This window comes from Antechinus flavipes, chromosome 5 (assembly GCF_016432865.1).
Source record: "Antechinus flavipes isolate AdamAnt ecotype Samford, QLD, Australia chromosome 5, AdamAnt_v2, whole genome shotgun sequence".
In the NCBI taxonomy this organism is placed as follows: Eukaryota; Metazoa; Chordata; class Mammalia; order Dasyuromorphia; family Dasyuridae; genus Antechinus; species Antechinus flavipes.
In genome coordinates this window covers 281,794,314-281,815,776 of record NC_067402.1, presented here as the reverse complement: position 1 = coordinate 281,815,776, position 21,463 = coordinate 281,794,314, and the positions used below count along the sequence as shown (strand labels likewise).

General features: G+C 37.0%; 1 protein-coding gene across 1 annotated transcript in view; it reads left to right on the top strand.

Moving 5' to 3' along the window:
* Positions 1 to 21,463, top strand: part of LARGE1 (LARGE xylosyl- and glucuronyltransferase 1) — a 586,713-nt gene that overhangs the window by 440,319 nt on the left and 124,931 nt on the right. Inside the window, exon 7 of the mRNA XM_051961549.1 lies at positions 9,754 to 9,858. Within this exon, the coding sequence (XP_051817509.1) occupies positions 9,754 to 9,858 (105 nt within the window). The remainder of the gene's footprint in view (positions 1 to 9,753; positions 9,859 to 21,463) is intronic.

Sequence of the window (21,463 nt, the reverse complement as noted above, 5' to 3'; positions counted from 1 at the left end):
CCAAGAAAATGTTGTACATAGTATCAGCAACATTATTATGTGATATTCAACCATAATTGATTCAGCTCTTCTCAGCAATACAGTGATCCAAAGTACAAGTACAAAGGCCTCACAAAAAAATGATATCCATAACCAGAACTGATTGACTCAGAGTTAGGCTGAAGGATTTTTTAAAAATTTACTTTATTCTGTGTTTTTTTTCTTTTGATCAGTTTCTTCTATCACAGCTGTGACTAACATGAAAATGCATTTTACATGATAGCATATGTAAAGCTATATCAAACTGCCTATCATCTTCTCAAGAGGGAGAGGAGAGAGGGAATGAAGAAAAACATTTGGAACTCAAAATCTTCTAAAAATGAATACTGAAAATTTTCTTGGCATGTGCTTGGGAGAGGGAAGAATAAAATATTTTTTTTTATTTTAATATCTTTTTATTGATAGAACACATGCCAGGGTAATTTTTTACAGCATTATCCCTTGCATTCAAAACATTATTTTTTTTAAAGAAGGTAACATTCTCCTGGGAAAATGGAAAGAGTGAGGCATACAATATGTATATGGAAAGACAAGACCTATGATTTCATTAATATAATAAACTCCAGGTGAAAAAAAAAATGAGCAGGATTATAAATGGAGACCACAAGCCAAAGTTTAAAGGAAAGTAGAGAGAGAGTCTAAGAGGTGAGTGTAATGCAGGAGAGCATTCTAGGCAAAGTGACCCTGAAAAAACATGATGGCGCAAGATGGAATGAAGAACCCAGGAAAACACAAACATACCCACTGTATTTAAACACAGATTGCAGGAAGAGGAACATTATGAAATATGTCACTAAAAGTTGGGCTGGTCTTTTTTTTTTTTTAATTAGCTGATGTTAATGTTCAGATATTTTTTGTATCTTGTTGCTGAATTTTTTTTCTGAATTTAAGTACATCAAGTTACAATAAAGTTATTACTTATAGGGAAAAAAAGATGGACTGGAGCTATATTATGAAGGGTTTAAATGTTAGATGAAGGATTTTGCATTTTATTCTTTTGTTGTTATTTATTCTTCACAAACCCAGTGAACTTTTATCCACTTTAATAATTCCATATTTAACATTTTTTTAAATCTCTTTTCCATTGGGTTTTATGACACTAATCATTCTTTTTCTACCCCTCAAACTAATCATTCATTTTTTCTTGGGTCAAGGTGCAATGTATATAATTATGGTTGATTAGACCAATATGAGCTTGGAAGACTCTTCCACAGCTGGGTTACAAATAGTCCTTATGAACATTTGGAATGGAGATGGTTCTAGATTTGTACATCTTGAATTTCTCTTGAGCTCCTAAGATTCTGCTTTGCTCAGACCACAACACTTTCTTTGATGAAGGCACACCATGCTGGATAGTCCTGTACCATGCCTCCCATGTCTCACAATTGATACTAAAATTTTTCAGAGAGACCTTGAGAGTGTCTTTATGAATCTCTTTTTCTGACTTCCATGTGAGCACTTGCCTCGTATGAGTTCTCCAAAAAATAATCTTATAGGTAAATGTATGTTTAGCATTCAGAGCAATGTAGCCAGCCCACCACAGTGGTATTCTCTACAGTAAAATTTGAATTTTGGGCAGTTTAGCCACAGAAAGGCCCTCAGTATATTTTATCCTAGAGGCAATAGGAAGCTATTGAAGTTGATGTAGATTTGGTTTCTACAAGATAATTTGTAAATTATGTAGAAGGTAGATTAGAGATGGAGGTCTGGAAGCTTACAGTCCTATTAAGAGATAGTCACTTAGGGAAAAAGACTGGAGTTGAGTTTTTGAGATGCTGTGTGATGTGACTGACAGAACGCTAGAGCTGGGGTCAGCTGGACTTGAATTCAAATCCAGGGTCATGTGCTAACTGGTCAAATGTCTCTGGGTAAGTCATTTAAGCCTGTTTGCCTCATTTTCTCACCTGTAAAATGAGAATAATAACAATATCTACCTCCTAGGATCATTACAAGGACAAAATGAGATTAGATTTTTTAAAGTACTTTGAAGGCTTACAATGCGTTATATATATGGTAGATCATGTTTATCATCATCATTATTAAAATGGAATGGATTTGGGATATGCAAAGTAATTGATGTCCTTTCCCAGGATTCCTAGGATTATATGATAATGGCCCAAGCAACACTATCAAGTTGGAGACTGCTGTTCTTACTACACACACAGATACACACACACACACACACACACACACACACACACACATACACACACGAGTCAATAATAGCCTCTAGGATGTTGACTTAATAAAGTCAGGTAAATAAAGTCATGAGAACCACAATGATCTAATGCTTGGGTGGCATACACAAAATAATTTTCAGATAAGGTTAGAAAAACACAGTTTAAAGAGCCATCACCCATGAACTAAGTTGTAGTTAGATATGTTGTAGGGGGAAAGTAGAAGGGAGAATGGAAGGTTAGAATTGCATGTAAGGGAAAGAACACCCATAGAAATACTGCTTTTGAATCCTCTGAAGGATTGGTTAAATTCCTTCCTATCATTTTCCTTCTTCTAAATATTTGTTGGGATCAACAGTGGCACCCATTCCAGGAATGGATTTTCTTTTGCAAAATTTAGTAAATGGCAAAATGATATTGTTCTCTTTTCTTCATTATAATACTAATTAGCAATCTGGCCACCAATCCTCTAAGTACTTGATGGTTATTAATGTCCTTTAACCTCTAGTACATTATCCAGATTTCCTTTTTACAGATGAGGAAAGTGAGATTCAGAGAGGTAGTAATATGCCCAAGATCAAATGGAAATAAAAAATGCATAACCAAGTTATTTTTTATCTTTATATATAATATTCTTTCCATTGTTAAAGTATCATGGAGTTACAAGTAAGAGGAAAATGACCCTAAAATATATCTTTAGGGATCAGCTAGTCTTTATCTTGACCTAGCTTCTATTTGGTAGGATTTCATCAGCACAAAATGAATATGAGTGGGCTCTCTAGAACATTCCCTTCATTTCTCTGTTGTCCATCCAACTGGTTCTTTATCATCCAACCTATTACTGTTCCTTTAGTACCACCAAACCTTTTGAAAACATTCCTAGAGAGAATCAGAATGTTAATCAAACCAGTGAGCTTAGAAACTTAGAAACCCACATGTGAAACCTTCTCATGAAAAGAATATTGAATTCAGAATCACAAAACACAAGTGAAGATCACTATTTTGTATTAGCTATATTATTGATATTAGGGAAGTGAGATATCACTGGACTTCAGTTTTCTCATCTGTAAAATAAAGGGTTTGGATTGGGTGAACTCTTGTCTCTGATCCTATGTTATCTGAATAATCCAGCCCTAGACCAAACTGTATTTTACATGATAAAGTCATCCACTTAGCAGCATCTTGTTATCTTCCTTGTTGCCATGTAGGTACCAATATCTCTCAGTCTACAACTTTCACTTGGAGGAAGAGAGGAAATAGGAGTAATAATAGTAATAGTAGAAGAAGAAAAATTATGAAAAGTAATAGTAATGGCAGAAGCAGTAATAATGGTAATAGTAGTCATAACAACAAAGAAGTAGTAGTAGTAGAGTAGTAGTAGAAGTAGTAGTAGTAATAGTAGTAGTAGTAGTAGTAGTAGTAGTAGTAGTAGTAGTAGTAGTAGTAGTAGAGTAGTGGTAGTAGTAGTACCAACAGTAGTAATAGAAGTAATACTATTAGCAGCAGTAGTAAGTAGTAGTAATTGCAATAGTAGTAGTAACAATAGTAGTCATAGAAGTAAGAACAGACTGGATGAACTTTAAGTTACTTTCCAGGTCTGTTTCTCTGATCCTATGGTCATTTGAATTATCCATTATCTGCCTTGCTGCCATGTAGGTACCATTATCTTTCAACCCACAACTTTCATTTGGAGTGGAGGGGAAATAGTGGTAGTTACAGTACCTCATTTTACAGATGAAGAAACTGAGGTAAACACAGTGAAGTGACTTGTCTTCGTAACTCCAGACCCTTGTTCTTTCCACTTAGCCAGCCCAGTATTGTGATGTATAGTCAGCCCTTAATAAATATTTTTTATTCATTCTGGAAATGGATAAGATTGATATATACAAATTTAGATGGCTACTCACCCAGATTTGCCATGTCAGAATCTAGATGGAAATCTCAAATTAGGAAGGTTTCCTTCAGAGAGGAAGATTTCTCTGACTATAAGATATCTAGTGAGGTTTGTCTAGCAGGCCCCTTCCAGATCTAAATCTCTGATCCCCCCGCAGGCTTGCCTAGGCTTTCAAAAACTACACATTCAGAAGCGGTACCCAGAGCCCTCTGATTAATAATCTGTATGTCCATATTTAACCTGGTCCTAGCATATTCCTACTGATTTCACGGTCACCTTCCTGCTGAGCATTGTCACGCTGATTATCCACTGACAGCTCAACCTTGGAAAGTCATGGACAAATCACATTTCTTCCAAAAAAAAAAAAAAAAAAAACCCAAACCAAAAAAGTCTCAGCCCTTCTTGATGATTATTCATGGGGCCCCAGTGCCAAACTCCTAATTCAAGATATTCCATGACAGCTAAGTGATGCAATGGATAGAAAAAGCATTGGGTCTTGAGACAGGCAATCCTTCCTTTAAATCCACCCTTAGATATTTCCTAGCTGTGTGACTCTGGGCGAGCCATTTAACCCTTGTCTGCCTGGGTTTCCTCAAATGTCTGCTGAGGATAATAATATCCCTTCCCTCCTAGAATTGTTGAAAAATTCAATGAGATAATATTTGAAAGTGCTTACCACAGTATCTGGCACACAATAGGTGATTAATAAATGTTTATTCTTTTCCTTTACTATGTGGCTCTAATTTTCATTTCCATTCCCTTTCACCCTGGGGATGATTGATTTTCATCCCATGGATCTAGATTTCCATAATACTCCCAATCCACTGTGATATGGGACATTAGAGGACCTCTCTGGGCTCGGTTCTTTATACTGTGAAACAAAAGGGTCAGATGTCCATAATAGAAAACATTTAGATATCATGTGGGGCTTCCTCCTACAAAGCAGCAAGAATCCTACTTGGCTCCCACAGCTGGGATGGGAGTTGGGAGGGGATGCTATCATGATTGCAAGGTGGAAGCTAGGGCCAGCTCTTTTTCCCTAGTCTGGCTGTTAGCAATGATGTATGAATAAACCAAGATGACAGCTTCATTTTCATAAGTTAACTTGCGCCTGGAGTAACAAAGAGGGAGAGACACACGCTTAATCATAACTTGGGGCCCTGCACAGAAAACAATGACAAAGGCTTTTCCGTTAGTCATGGTGCTTTATTACCATAACTCTGAAGAAGGCGAGACAGCCAGGAGAGAATATTGAACAAGCCGCTCATTGTGGCAGCCCTTGGCATCTCCTGGAGAGGATTCCTCCCGGCTTCTGCCTCTTAATGAGATTGTAGTCAAAAGATCCCTTTACATAATAGGTATTACTACAAGAAGAAGCAAGATGCTAGACTGGAAAGGACAGGGATTAACCTGTCCCCTCTGAGAACAGCCATAGAGTCTGTATATATTAGCCACCAGCTCTGCCATAGAACGTAAGTTCTTTGAGAGTAGGAAGTATTTTTGTTTTTGTTTTCTTTGTGTTCCCATCACTTAGCATAGTGCCTAGCAAAAGTGGTTAATTAATGTATATTGATTGATTGCTAGATATTTGATGTCTCATCTGCTCCCATAAGCTCTTTGTGCTTAGGTCCTAGACCTGATTTTGTCACTAAGTATGGTTCCTGACACATCGTAGATACTTAAATGTTTGCTTCTGTTGTCTCCCCTAATAAAGTGGAAGCTCCTTGAGGACAGAGCCTGTTTTGTCTTTATCTTTGTCTTCGCTGGTACATAGCAGGCATTTAATGAATGCCCACTGATTGATCCACTCTGAGATATAAAGGAATTTGTATTCTTTTTAGATTCTAGAAATATCCTGAACTATAACAGAGGATATCTTTAAGGCTATTTCTCTATAATTCTAGTTTAAGAGGCACAGTGGCTATTCACCACAACACACTGTTGACCATTGGTTGGTTAGCTCATGGTTTTTGTGGTTCATCAAAACCTCCAAATTCTTTTTTTCATGGGAACTATTTTGTTGGGATGTCTTTCTCATATTTTTTTTTGTAATTGTTCATTTAAAAACTATTGATATCACAGTATAAATTGTTTTCCCATTCTTCTCTCTTTCCTCTGAATTGATTCATACAAATCTTCCCAGATCTCTCTGAAGTAGGGTCCAAATCCCATCTAGTGTGCTAGCAATTGGACTTGGAGTCAAGAGAATCTAGATTCAAATCTTACCTCAGATATTTACTAGTTGTATGAGCCTGGGAAATCACTTAACTTCTCTGTGCCTTGATTTCCTTACCTGCACAATAGGAAAGATGGATTCACTGGCCTCTAAGATCTTTTCTAATGCTAAATCTACAATCGTATATTTACATGGGATATGTAAACTGGATATACCAAGATAATTTCTCTAGAGCTGGTTGCAGCTTTCCTAGAAAGACAACTTAGTCTTTTTTGTACTTGAAATTGTTGTTAATCCATTCCATTTGGAAATTTTTGGTCACCCATTGGGTTGTTTCACATTGTAATTGATTTGGAGTGTGTGTATATGTGTGTGTTGCTGTGTGTGTGTGTGTGTGTGTGTGTGTGTGTGTTTAAGAAAGAGAGTAAGGAAGGGAAAGAGAGACAGAGAAAGGGAAAGAGACAGAGACAGAAATAAAAAGACAGAAAGAGAAGGGGAAAGAAGGAAGGAGAGTGAGAGGGTCAGAGAGATAGGAGGGGAGAGAAAGCTTATGAAAGTGATCAGATAAAATGATACTATGGATGGAGTATTTTCTTTCTGTGTCTCTAATTTATGCATTTGTGCTGGGATAATGATTTAGCTCCAGGCTCAATAAATTGATCAAATAAATTATACCAACCTCACATACCATCATTTCACTGAGCTGTCATTGAGCTGAAGAGATGCTATATCACATGGTATAGTATTCCAGGATAAAGGTGGGAGGATGGCACTGTTCCATTTGCATTCGTTGGATCCAGGACTTCAGATTGCTCTTAGCTCCTTTCCTGTGCTTTCTAATCTTCCCTATTCATAGAATTCTCTTCTTGATCTTCTCAGTTGCACCATATTTATAATCGTTTAGGCTTATAACTTCAGATTCATCTTCAAGTATATCTATTTAGTGACTTATTAAATCTCCCTTTTCTGCATCTCACCCATCTGCCCCCTTCTCTCCATCTGCACAGTCACAGTCTCAATCAAGGTCTCCATCACTTATTGCATGGATCATTGTAACATCTTCCTAATTCATCTCTCAGAATTATGACTGTCTTCTTTCCAATCCATCTACCAACCAATTAATAAACTTTATATTCTTGAAGCATGGGGCTGTCACTTTTGTTTAAGAATTTCGACGAGTTCTCTATAGCTTTTGTGATAAAAGACAAATTCTTCTTATCACAGAGCCAACCACTCATAGTAAGGCTTCAAGTTACCTTTATAGACCTGTTTCAGCTCTATATCCTAGTTCTGTTTTCCAGACCCATACAAGTCATTCTATCTCCCATCTCCGCTTTTGCACAGACAGTCTGCCATGCCTTGAATGTTGTCCCATCTCATCTTCATCTCTTGAAAGGCTGAACTTCTTTCAATGCTTCCTCCCAAGTCACTTTCCATACACGTATTGTCATGATGATTCAATCCGTGCTCTCTCATCCCTCCCAAGTTACTTCATAGGCACAGTACATTTACTTATCTTTATTCCTGTTATTTCTTCCCAATTTGAGTATGAGTTTCTTGAAGGATGTTACTATATCTTGTTTGTCTTTGTATGTCAATCACATAGCACAGTGTTTTACATATAGTATTACTGAATAATTATTGAATCAACAAATGGACACTGATGGTAACCTCATGGGTCCTGAAGAGATGGTTATCTTAGATTGTAGAAGAATAGATATGTATTTGAGGCTATGTAGCATAAAAGAAAAGATGCTAACTTGATGTCAAGAGATGGGTTGGAGTACATAATATCATGATTTAGGGACTATAAAAGACCTTAGACAGAGATAATTTATTTTATTTTTTTAAGAATGGGGAAACTGAGGCTTTGAGAGTAAAGTGACTTACCCCTAGATAATAAGTATCAGAAATGAGATTCACATCCTGGTCCTCTAAGCAGCTAGAGGGTGCCATAGTACATAGAGCACCTAGTCTATAGCAATTCTTTTTACTAAGTTCAAATCTGGCCTCAGCATTTCCTACCTATGAGACCCTTGGAAAGTCACTTAACACAATTCAGTTTCTTCATCTTTAAAATGAGAAGAAAATGGAACTACTCTTGTATCTTTGCCAAGAAAACCCCAAATTGAATCATAAAGAGTTGAATACAATTGAAATGAAAGAACAAGAAAAACATCCCATGACTCTGGAACAATGAGGAGAACATTGGCACACACATAAAAGGGGAAAGGAGAAAAACAAACAAATAAACAAATAATATGCATATATATGTATATATATATATACATACATATACATATATACATATGTGTGTATATATGTATATGTATGTATATGTAGATATCTACAAATAGATCTCTCTATATATTTATGTATGTGTATATATATAAAAACTATTCTGGCATCTTTGCAAAGAAAACCCCATATTGGGTCATGAAGAGTTGAACACAAAGGAAAATGACTGAACAATGGAACCAATGCCAATATGGATTTGGAGCTTTCATGTGACACATTTTTATGATCAGACCTCCTGGTCTTCATTTCCCTCTTCTGTATAATTAAGGACCTTAACTGGGGTCTCTCATCTTCTTTCCTCCCTGAATTTATGATCTGGTGATCCCATCACTCCCATCCTATTGCTTTTTCTACAATGTATGATAACACTTCTCACAGTCATGAAGAAGTCTCTTCTTTTCCATAAACCTTAGTTTCCTTGTCTCTAAATGCTGATAAGATACTTGCTCTCCCTGCCTCAGGGAAATAAAAAAAGCAAATCTGCAAATTGTCACAGAAATGGACCCTATAATTGTTACGCATTAAGATCTCATCTCACTGTCCAAAGATTGTCATGGTTTATGAAAATGAGATACTTGGGGGGAGGGGGGTGTTGTAATTTCAAAACACTTGGTGAGATTGAGTTAGTGTTACTTGTTGTTGTGTGGTCTCTACCTGTAATTTCATCAAATGAGGAAGTCTGCCACGTGACCCGTTCTCCCCATCTTAAAGTTATAAAGAATAGCCTTTGGCTTCAGAAATGATGTGATATACTCAATCATGGCTCACACAGAGAATAGGATTCATTTTTGTTGTTGGGCCATTTACTCTTCGTGTGACCTGACCCCTTTTGAAATTTTCTTGGCAAAGATACTGGAGTAATTTGCCATTTCCTTCTCATTTTAAAGATGAAAAAATTGAAGTAAATAGGGTTAAGTGACTTGCTCAGGGTCACATAGCTATTAAGTGTCTGAGGCCATCTTTCAACTCAGGTCCTCCTGTCTCCAAATCAGTTACTCTATCCACTCTACCCTATGCCACCTAACTGCCTATAGGCTTCATAGGTAGGATTTAAATCCAGGTCTTCCTAACACTGAAACCAGCTATACTACCTGATATATTTTTTTATTGTTATTGCTATTTTCCTAGTCTCCCCTTTGCTAATATTTTTCCATTCTTCTTATTTATAGGTCAACAGGTTTTGGGCTTGGTGGAGAACCAGAGTGATTGGTACTTGGGAAACCTATGGAAAAATCACCGACCGTGGCCTGCCCTTGGGAGGGGCTACAACACAGGTAGGCCCCAAGATTCTCAAGATATTCACAGTACATGAGGGCAGGACTTAAAAGTTTATTTTGCATCTCTTTGTATCATGATCCTGCAGTCCAGAAACCGTTATTGTTTGAAGCTAACTTGGATATTCAAAACTGTCTATTCCAACTTTCATTTTTTACTTCTGAAAAAAATTGAAGCCCAGAGGCAGAAGAAGCTTTATAGTGTCATTGAATTATATAATTAGAGGTAAAAGGAGTATTATAGGCCATCTAGGGGAACTACTTTATTTTCCAGATTTAAAAAAAAAAAAACTGAGACAGAAAGAGAAAGAGACTTTATGTGATTATTGTGTCATAGATTTAGCTTTATAGCCATGATTTTATCTTATATATCACTATTAGAAAACACAATACCTTGTTCATAATAGGTGCTGAATAAATGCATGTTGGATTAGAATGAATTGAAATGGATGATTGATAACAGACTCTACTTTGGACTCCTAATCTCAGCCCCGATTCAGTCCTTGATCTTTCCATTCTCCCAATAGGCATTCTGAATTCACCCAAGAAAGGGAAGGCGTACATGACACTCTAGATGGCAAATTTGCTCCTCTTTGGTAGATGAGATTACAACATGATATAAGTCAGAAAGAAAACCAGAGCCAGATTCATCTTCAAGTTGAATGCATGTACTTCATGCTTTTGTCCAGAAGTATATGAGTTTATCTCACTGTACTCAATGAGTTAGGTTGGTCACATGGTAGAATAGCTAGAACCACACATTTGGAAGGCAGGAAGACTTGAATCCATATACCTATTTTAATACATAATAACCATGTGATCTTGAGCAAGTAGCTTAATCTTCTACCTATGGCTCCTAATTTATCAAATGGGTGAATTTCTAAGGACCCTTCTAGCTCTAATGCTATAATGCTATGAGCCTGTTTTATTTCTGAAAAAATTGTGTGCTAATTATATCTATCCTGTGCAAATCATATTAAGAGTGATATCCATTTAAAGGGATTTCTGTAATTCCTTTTTAAAGCAAATTTATTCCCTTAGTTATTTTTTTTTGCTTGTTTTTCTCTTTTTCCTGAAATGAACTGTTTTCATAAAGCAGGAGGCACCCACTTTTTGTTAGGCAGTGATGGGAAACCTAGAATGAACCTTAGAAGAAACATTTATTTTCTTTCTTCAGCAGCAAATAGTAGCAGAAAATGTCAGATAAAGATATACTGCCTTGCCTCCAGGACAATAGCATTGGGGTCAGAGCTGTCCTCTTAAAACAAAACCAAAAAAAAAAAAAATTGGGGCATCAATTCAGTTCACCAGGAGGTGGAAAAGGATGCAGTGTAAGTGGCAATTTATTGTATCTGATGAGACACCCTTCCCTCCCACGGTGGGAGGAAAACGCAAGGAAGGTACCAGGTGGGAGACAAAGGCACATACCCCTGCATCTAAATTACCTCTGCTGTACACTTGATATGCCATCGTGGCTGAGTTACTTCCCTCTCTACCGATAACAAACGGGCAGAGCAGATGGCAGAAGCTCTTTTTAAAGTGATGTGTCCATTTGAATAACCCGGTGACACTGAGTAGTCATTACAAGGGGATTTATGCTGCCTCGAAAGGGATTGGGTTTGATGAAGGGGATTTGTTATTAGAGAAAAGAATAGGGCTGGACTTCTCGAGATGAGACAGCCTGGGCTGTAGATTTTCATGGAAGTTTGGAAATTATTCTTCATATTCTGCAGAAACACCTCAGTCACCTGCAAAGTCTAACCTCCTTGTCTACAAGGGAAGTCAACAGAGGGGCTTGGTTAGAGTGGAGAGAAAACCAGATGTGGAGTTCCAAGACACTTTTGTGACCTATTTCTACTGTTGTACTATTTGCATGACCTTAGGCAGGTCACTTAATTTCCATTAAATCCCAATTTCCTCAAGTACAAGTAGGGAAAACAATACTTAACAGAACTGATCTCAGAGAATTGCTACATGAATCAACTAAAATGTATGTGAAATGTTTTCTAACCTTAAAGGGATATATATGTGTTTATGTGTATGTACAACTTCCTGTGTGTCTCAGTACTTGTGATATTCTTCATTTCTCATGGGGGAGACTCTTTCTCTCTAAACCCAGTAGTTTCTACACTGCCCAGAACATTTTATTCTAGTGAAATGTGAGATTCAATCATGAGAGGATGTGCTGTGATGGATAATATTCTACATTTGTGTATCCCAGTTTACGTGGCCATTCCCTAATCTATGGGTATCTAATTAGCTTCTAGTTCTTTGCCACCATGGAAAGTGCTGATAAAAACAATTTGTTATATTCGGGGCCTTTTATTTTATCTTTGACTTCTATAGAGTGTATCCCTGGTGAAGGAAATCTTTGAGACAAAAGTTGGTACTTGAAATCACTTTCCTCATGTAATTCCAAAGTGCTTCTTGGAATGGAGGGACCATTTTACCCATCAACAATTCTTTCCTGTACCTACCTTTCCACATCCCATCCTTTGCCACCTTTGCCAGTTTCCTATCCATGAGGTGAAACCTCAGGTTGTTTCAGTTTGTATTATCTCATTAATGATGATTTGAAGCAATCTTTCCAGTGTCTTCTAATAGTCTGCAGTTCTGTTAAGAATTGTATATTCATATCCTTTGACTGCTTATCTATTGGGGAATAGCTTTCATGACAGCTTTCAAAGGGCCATGTAAATAAGTTATTGTTACTATTCCCTACCTGTCAGGGTCATTCTGGGAATCAAGTGGAATAATGTATACCAAATGCTTTGGAAACCATAAAGCCTGACATTAATGTGCACTGCTATTATTTTATGATCTTGGGCTTTAGCGCTTGAAAAAGACCTTAAGTAGTGCCTGCATTTTACAGAAGAGGAAACTGAGATTCTCAGTTTCTTCAAGGTGATCCCTGGTAGCAGAGCTAAAATTTGAACCCTGGTCATGTCTCTAAATTCAATGCTCTCTGCTACTCTGATCATGTTATTTGGTTGGAATATAAGATTCTATCATGAGAGAATATGATGTGATTGACAAGAGTATCCCAGATACAATTACCAAACTATAAGATTGCCAACAGAATTCCTTAGAAGTTAACAAGGACCATAGAGCACTTCTCTGAATCATATATTTAAAAATACCAAATCAAATACACAGATTTACAAAAGATACCAACTATACTAAAATACAGTTCTCAATTTTTTCCTAATAAATATGTGCATGGACCTCCCAATGTTTGGAGAACTCCCAATGTAGCGTATCCCTCTTTTTTGCAGAGGAGAGGATTGAAGCCCAAGGAAAGAGTACTACTTACCAAAGAACACTTAGTTGTAAGTACAAGAGCCATAATTAGCCCACAGGCCCTCCAGCTCTGAATCCCCTGTCTTATCTACTCTACTGCATTGCCTCTCCCTGTCTGCTGCTACAAAAGCAGTCAGCTCTGGGATTTTACATGTTCATGTTTTCTTCTGGATGATGAGCATAGCAAAGCCCTGGTAGAAAATGGCATTTGCCTTTATAGATGACATGGCCTTCTCTTGCCACTGCTGTCTGAGCTCATAGAGAGGTCCAACTCACCTCCCTCTTGTCCTGCTTTGAGCCTTAACTTTCCTTACTTCCTTCTTGGGTGAACTTGGAAGATAAAGAGAAGAATCAGATCATCCCAACAAATCCATTCCCAGTCAAGTCATTCATAACTCAATTCTATATTGGCCTAAACCCCTGGGCTAAGTCAAGAACAGCTGCCAATTAAGCATTCTTGGGCAGAATTAGCCAAAACACCCATATTGTGGCAGATGACGCCAAGAGAAGTAATTAAGTGGTTAAAGTACTGGGTCTGGAGTCAGGAAAAACCTCAGTTCAACTGTGATCTCAGATACTTACTAGCAAAACTATAGGTCATTAAAGTGTTTAATTTTTGTGCATCTTATATTACATTAAAAAGCAGTCTGAATTTGGATTACTACAGACTCATCTAGGAGGATGAGAAAAGGTAGATGACTCAGCTCAGCTGGACAAAAATCAAGTCACCAGGAGTGTCATCCTCTGGACTAATTCAGATTAAGGGTCTCCAAAAATTTACTTCTATTGTGTATAGACTGTTATTACTGGCTTGTCTGGAAAAATCTGCTTGGATTCCTGCAAGAGAGAAAATCCAGTGATAAATAAAAATGGGGGTGAGGGTAATAGTAGCACCTACCTCACAAGGTAATATTTATGAAGCATTCAGCAGAATATCTGGCACATACTAAGTGCTGTATCAATGTTAACTGATACTATTATTATTAAGAAAGTTAATAACTTGGTGGTATCATAATGTACAGAGCACTAGTCCTAGAGTCATGAAGATTCATATTCATAAGTTCAAATTCAGCCTCAGATACTTACTAGATGTTTGACCCTGGGAAAGTCACTTAACCCTATTTGCCTCAGTTCACTCATCTGTTTAAAAAAAAATGATCTGGAGAAAGAAATAGCAAACAATTCCAGTATCTCTGCCAAGAAAATCCAAAATGTGTTCATGAGAGTTAGTCCAAAATTTGGAATCCTGAGATGAGACCTAGATTCAAATCTCAGTTCTATGACCATAGGCAAATGACTTAATCTCATTGGCCAATTTCCTCATCTTTAATATAAGTGGCTTGGACAAGAACAGGCTTTTCAACTTGGAGCCCATGAACTAAAAGAAATCAATAGAGTACTTTCACTTACAGCCTAATATATTTATTTCATCCATTTAAAAACATGATTCTGAGTTGGAGTCATAAGCTTTACCATATTGCCAAAAGATGCAAGACACACACCAAAAAAAGCTAAGAACACCCAAATTAGGTGATTTTCAAGATATTATGAACCTTAGGTCATTCCATCTCTTACTCATTCCCCTTCCTAACCTCAAACCTTCCGAGATCCTAGAGTTTAGATACTCTTTGTTGGACAGCATATTATAGTCTATCCTTTTATCATTATTCATGCCATACTGACATATGTCATATGAGAGAAATGTTAGTAAGTACTAATTTAGTATCTACTATGTGCCAGACCTCAGTTTTTTATCTTTTTTATTGAAGTTATTTTATTTTATTTTCAAAACATATACAAGGATAATTTTTCAAGACTGACCCTTGAAAAACCTGGTATTCCAATTTTATCTCCTTCTCTCCATTCCCCTCAGATGGCATGTAATCTAATATATGTTAAACATGGTAAAAAATATGTGTTAAATTCAATATATGCGTACATATTTCTACAATTATCTTGATGCACAGGAAAAATCTAATCAAAAAGAAAAAAATGAGAAAGAAAATAAAATGCAGGCAAACAACAACAAAAAGAGTGAAAATATTATTTTGTGATCCATCCCTTTTCCTCCTTTAAGATCTCTTTCGGTTGTAAACCCAGTAGTAACACTGCTGTGTCAAAGGGTATACACAGTTTGATAGCCCTTTGGGCATACTTTCATACTGCTCTCCAGAATGGTTTGATTGGTTCACATTTCCACCGACAATGTATTAGGATCCCAGTTTTCCCACCTCCTCTCCAACATTCATCATTATCTTTTTTTTACATAAAAAAAAACATAGTTTTATTTAAATTTTGGGTTCTAAATTCTCTTCCTTTCACCCTCTCCCCTTCTGGATAAGGCAAGCAATTTTATAGTGACTTTACATACGTCATTATCTTTTCCTGACAATTTAACCAATCCGAGAGGTGTGTAGTGGTATCTCAGAGTTGTCTTAATTTGCTTTTCTCTGATCAATAGTGATTTAGGCCACCTTTTCATATGCCTAGAAATGGTTTCAATTTCTTCATCTGAAAATTGTCTGTTCATATCCTTTGACCATTTATCATTTGGAGAATGTGGGCCAGACTTTGTGATGGGTGTCAATGATACAAAAACAAAATGAACAACCCTCACCCTCAATGAACTTAAATTTTACTGGGAAGAAACAAAAAGCACACAATAGATGAAAAATAAAATGTATTTAAAGTAATTTGGAAAAGCAAAAGGTCTAACGATAGAGGACAGGATGAAAAAAGGCTTCCTGGAAGAGGAATTGATTCTTGGAAAAAGATAAGGACTCTAAGAAGTAAGATTCAGGAGGATAAGGTCACAGGCTCTGGCGCAGCCTATTCTAATATTCAAGGCTTAATTGCTTTGATTATGCTATTTGAACTGTTAATGAGTGTTTATGGAGAATCTACTGTGTGCTGGGCAATGCAAAGGATGAAAACATCTTACATTTGGGAGGTATTTTAGAAATCATCTAATTTAATCTATCTTCTCTTTCTTCAAGGCTCAGCTCAGGGAAATGTCTTCAAAGCTCCCCTAATTCCCAAAGGAGATCTTTTCTTTTCTCCTTTGCCTCAGTTTCATATAATAACAATAATAATCATGATGTTGTTGTTGTTGTTGATGATGATGATATTTATATATTGCATAAATATGATATTTATATCATATTACTATGTAGTAGTACGTGGTACTGTACTAAGTGCTTGACAATGATTATTTCATTTAATTCTCAAAATCCTGGGAGATAAATACTATTATTGTCCCCATTTTACAGATGAAGAAATCAAGGCAAACAAATTAAAAAAAAAAAAACTTATCCAGAGTTCCTCATCTAGTATGTGTCCATTCTATACATATTGTTTCTCATTCCCCCCAATAGACTATAAGCTCATTGAAGGCAAAGGATGTTTTGGTTTTGTCTCAGTAGCCCCTCCACCAACACATTGGACTAGCATAGAGTGCTATGATATTCACCCTGCAGACATTATTTTTATAGCATCTCTCCATCAGATCACCAAGATTCAGATCCATGATGATACTAAATTCTAATCCTTTCATTCACAGTTTCTAATTTCTATTTAATAATTCTAATTCATTATCCATTCTAAATTCAAAGCACTTTCTAGTAGATCACTGAGCCTTTCTGTGAGAGCCAAGAATCACAGATTTAAAAAAAATACTCTTGAATGCTATCAAGTCTAAATACCACCACCACCTCCCCCACGCCTTTCCCCCTGACAGATAAGGCATAGAGAAGCTAAGGGGCTTGCCCAGATGCACATAAGTTACTACTTTATTTAATAATTTAATATTTATATTTATTTATAAATTATTTATAAATATTAATAAATTTAATAAGGGATTTAGATTGCAGATTCTCCTGATTTCCACTCTGTACCCCACAGCAATATGACCTAGTGAATGGTGATCAGGTCTTGGAGCTAGGAACATTTGATCTTTATTTCTGCCTCTGAAATCTGCTGTGTGTCCCTGGTTCAGAAGCTTAATCTTTCACTGTTTTCAGCAACTTTCTACAACTATTAGTTGCTGAAGAGATGTCAACTTGCATTAGTGGAGAAATTTCTTCCTCCAAGAATTTATCAATCAAATCACAGATTTAATCCCTTTTTTTGTTGTCATTCCATCATATTCTGTCACGTCTGACTCTTTGTGACCCATTTGAAGTTTTCTTGGTAAAGATATTGAAGCAGTTTGCCACTTTCTTCTCCAGCTCATTTTACAGATGAGGAAACTGAGGCATACAGGATGAAGTGACTTGCCCAGTAAGTGTCTGAGGCCAGGTTTGAGCTGAGTCTTCCAGACTACAGGCCCACCATTGTATCCACTGCACCACCTAGCAGCCCAATCTAATCTCTAACTGTGTTTTAATCTCCTCCATTCACAAAATATTTTTCATTCTATATATATACATACATACATACATACATACATATATGTATGTGTATATATATATATATACATATATATATATATATATATATATATATATATATATATATAATTGCATTTAATCCTCACTATTACCTTACAAAGTAGTTATCCCTATAGTGCCAATATAGAAACTGAGGTTCAGAAAAGTGATGTCAATTGTCCAAGGTCCCTGGACTGGTAAATATCACAGCCATGATTTAAAGTCAGGTATTCCAAATTCAAGTTCAAAGTTCTTTTTAATGTGCCATGTTGCTGTTTGTTGGAAATGTTCAGAGTGAAAACCATTGGCCTTTATTACCATTAGTGAGTCAGACCAGAGGTATCAAACACACTGCCACCTTGAAGCAGATTAAAATCTAATTGGGAAATGTTTAACAAAATAAAGAAAAATACATTGGAACATAGATAATGTTAATATATGGTTTTCTCTGCCAATATATGGCAACAGGAATCCTTCTATAGGGTTTTAGGGACCTCTTTCTATTTTACTTTGATCCCACTGGGTTACATGAAAGAAAGATAGCCATTTTAAGAGTGAGGGAAGAACACACATAACTTGTGAATCACGAAATTTAGTGATAAAATTACATGAGGACATTGAAGTCAAGATGTCAAGTGATTTGTGTTTAACTTATATGGTATTGCTTGCTTTCTTGGGGAAGGGGGAAAAGGGGAAAGAAGGAGAAAAATTTGGAACATAAGATTTTGCAAAGATGAATGTTGAAAATTATCTTCGCGTGTATTTGGAAAAATGAAATAGTTTTAAAAGTTTTGAAAAAAAATTTTTAAAAAGAGGTCAGGTTACTTCCCTGTAGACACACAATTACTAAATGACAAAGGAAGCATTGAATCACTTTCCCATTGAATCAAGATCACTGATTCAAGCCAGAATGTACCTTAGAGAAAATCTAGTTCAGTTCCCTGATTTTACATATCAAACTAATGAGACGAAACAGAGAAATAATTCCTCAAGATCAACCGATAGTAACAAAAGCCAGATTCAGATTTCTAACAAGCTGATTCCATCCAGTTTTTCCCCCACATCGGGCCTCTGCGCCTCTTCAAGTTTCAAAGGTATTCATGAAAAACCTTCCATTTTATAAGCTAGAGAGCTCACCCACACAGGCCATTCCTCCTCACCCTCCTCCCTTCCTTTTTAAATCCCTTTCCTGGCTTTAGAAGGGTCTTTAAAAGAAAAATTATTGCTACTCTTAATTTCTTGTCTTGGAGCCAAGTTATTCAATCCAACAAGCTGTTTTAACTATTGTACCATGACTCTTTCCTGGCCCATAATAAAACTTGGCACGCGACCTTATCGAACATTTTACAGAAACATCGGCTCCAGAGTGTTCCGCCTACCCTATTTCTCCTTAGTGTCTCTGAAAAAGCCCCAAAGAAGGTAGATGTTTCAAAAAAGAGATCCCTCTTATCTGCTTTGACTGGGTGATCTCTGAGGTTTCTAAGCTGTCCCCTAAGATTTTTGTCTCTTCCTTTTCATCCATTCCTCAGCAGATTTCCTAATTCAAATACTTTTTTTTTTAGCCATATCTTTCTTTCTTGAATAACCTGATTTTTTTTTTGGGGGGGGGAGGGTGGAGGGGGAGGGAGGCAGAAAGAAACCTGTACATTTCACTTTAGATTCCAGAGTCTGACAGATAACACCTCATCCTATCCTGAAAAGAGCTCTGCCTTTTTCTTCTCCTGCAAGGCCCTGCTCATTGGCTTTTCCTGTGTCTCTCTGGATTTTTTAATCCTTTTTCCCAATATACAGTACTGGCCCTGTTCCTCCCCGTTCAAATCTCTTAGCAGCCAAATCCAATGGCCTTTTCTCAGTTCTCATTGCCCATGACCTTCCTACACCCTTTGATACTATTGATTACTCTCTCTCCTTAATACTCTCTGATACTCTCTAAATACTCCTATTACTTTCTAAATTTTCAAAACACTATTCTCCTAGTTTTCCTTCTACACCTCTGACCACTCCTTCTCAGTCTCCTTTACCGGATCCTGACAGATCACCCCTCTAACTATTGGTATTCTGACCTGCGCCCTCTCCTCTTCTTCCTCTGTGTGACTTCGTTTGGTGAGCTTATCAATTTTCATGAATTTAATTACTATCTCTAGTGATGATTCTCAAATCTGTCTGTCCTGCCCTGATCTTTCTGACGACCTCTGATTTTACCTCTCCAAATATTTTTAGGCATCTCACACTGTCCAGTAGACATCTTAATTCAACATGTTCAGAAATGAACTCATTGTCTTCCCCCTAGATCCTTCCCTACCACCTTTCCTATTAAAGCTTATCATTAACCCCTAACCTATATCCAAAGGGTTGCCAAGGCCTGTTGATTCCAATTGTACAGAATTTCTTGAATATATCCCTTTCTTCCCTCTGACACACTCTCCTCACCATAACCCTGGATTATTCTAATAATTGTAGTCTCTCCCCACTTCAATCCAGTCTCCATTTAGCCATTAAAATGATTTTCCTAAACTACAGGTCCATTCATTTCTCTCTTTCTTTCTCTCTCTCTCTCTCTCTCTCTCTCTCTCTCTCTCTCTCTCTCACACACACACTCTCTCTCTCTCTCTCTCTCTCTCCCCTTCGGATGTCTCCTTATCACTGCCAAGATTAATACAAAACTCTTAGAAGTCAAAGCCAATACTACTTGGCTCCATCCTACTTTTCCAGTCTTCTTATACCTTACTACCTGATGAGTACTCTGTGTCAATGACATTGCCCTCATGGCTGTTCTGCAAACAAGACACTCCACCTTTCAGCTCTGGATGTTTTCTTTGGCTGCTCTCCCTCCTCATTTCTATTTCCTGGCTTCCTTGACTTCCTTAAATATGAAATAATATTCCATCTTCTATAAGAAGTCTTCCCTAATCCCTCTTCATTCTAGCTCCTTCTCTCTCTGGATTATTTCCTTTTTCTCCTATGTATAGCTTGCTTGTGCATTTTTTACATGTTGTCTCCTCTGTTCAATTATAAGCTCCTTGAGAGAAGGGCCTATCTTTTTATATCTTTTTGTAACCCCAAGTTTTAGCACAGTGCCTGACACAGTTGTTTGTCCTTCATTCTTAAAAAGAACCATGGCATTGGGAAATTGATCCCATGGAAGGCTGAACACTTTTCAATGACTGCCTATTGCCTCTATGCGAGGGTAAAATATATACTCCTTAGTCTAACTTTAAACACAGTCTTTCTGAACTTCTCCATGCCATGTTTCCTTACCCCTTTAGCTTTCTCTTTCTGTCTTATGCTCCAGTTTCTGCCCCAAGACTTTAGATTCCTTTTGGTGAGTCTAAACATTCTTTAGGTGTGAGAATATCTGTTATCTAATAACTGGAGCCAGACCCACCAACAGCTCAGGTTCTTTCTGCTACCTTGGTTTCTGACTCTGGCTCTGGCATCAGGATCAGGGCTGACCTATGTTTTCCCTGGTACAGGAAACTCCCTAGTAAGAAGTTCCTTCTGCCAATGCAGGTGGATACCTCCTCTGCATTAGAGTCCCCTAAATCACAGAGATTTTAAGGTTGTTGTAAAGGATTATATAACCAAAGTATTTCAGAGTTTGGGCTTAAATTTGTGTCTTCCTGGCTCTATCCATTAACTGATGTGTCTCGAACATTTACTTAGGGAAGCAAATGAACAAATGATTGTTGCTTAAGTATGGGAAAGACAGATCCAGAATTAGGAAGACCTGGGTCTGGAATCAGGAAGATGAGGAGGAAGAGAAGGAAGGAGAAAGAGATAAAGTTAAAGAGGAGAAGGAGAAGGGGTAGAGCAAAGAAGGAAAGGAAGGAAGTAAGAAAAATCAACATAGAAGGAGAATAGAAAAGGACAAAGATAAG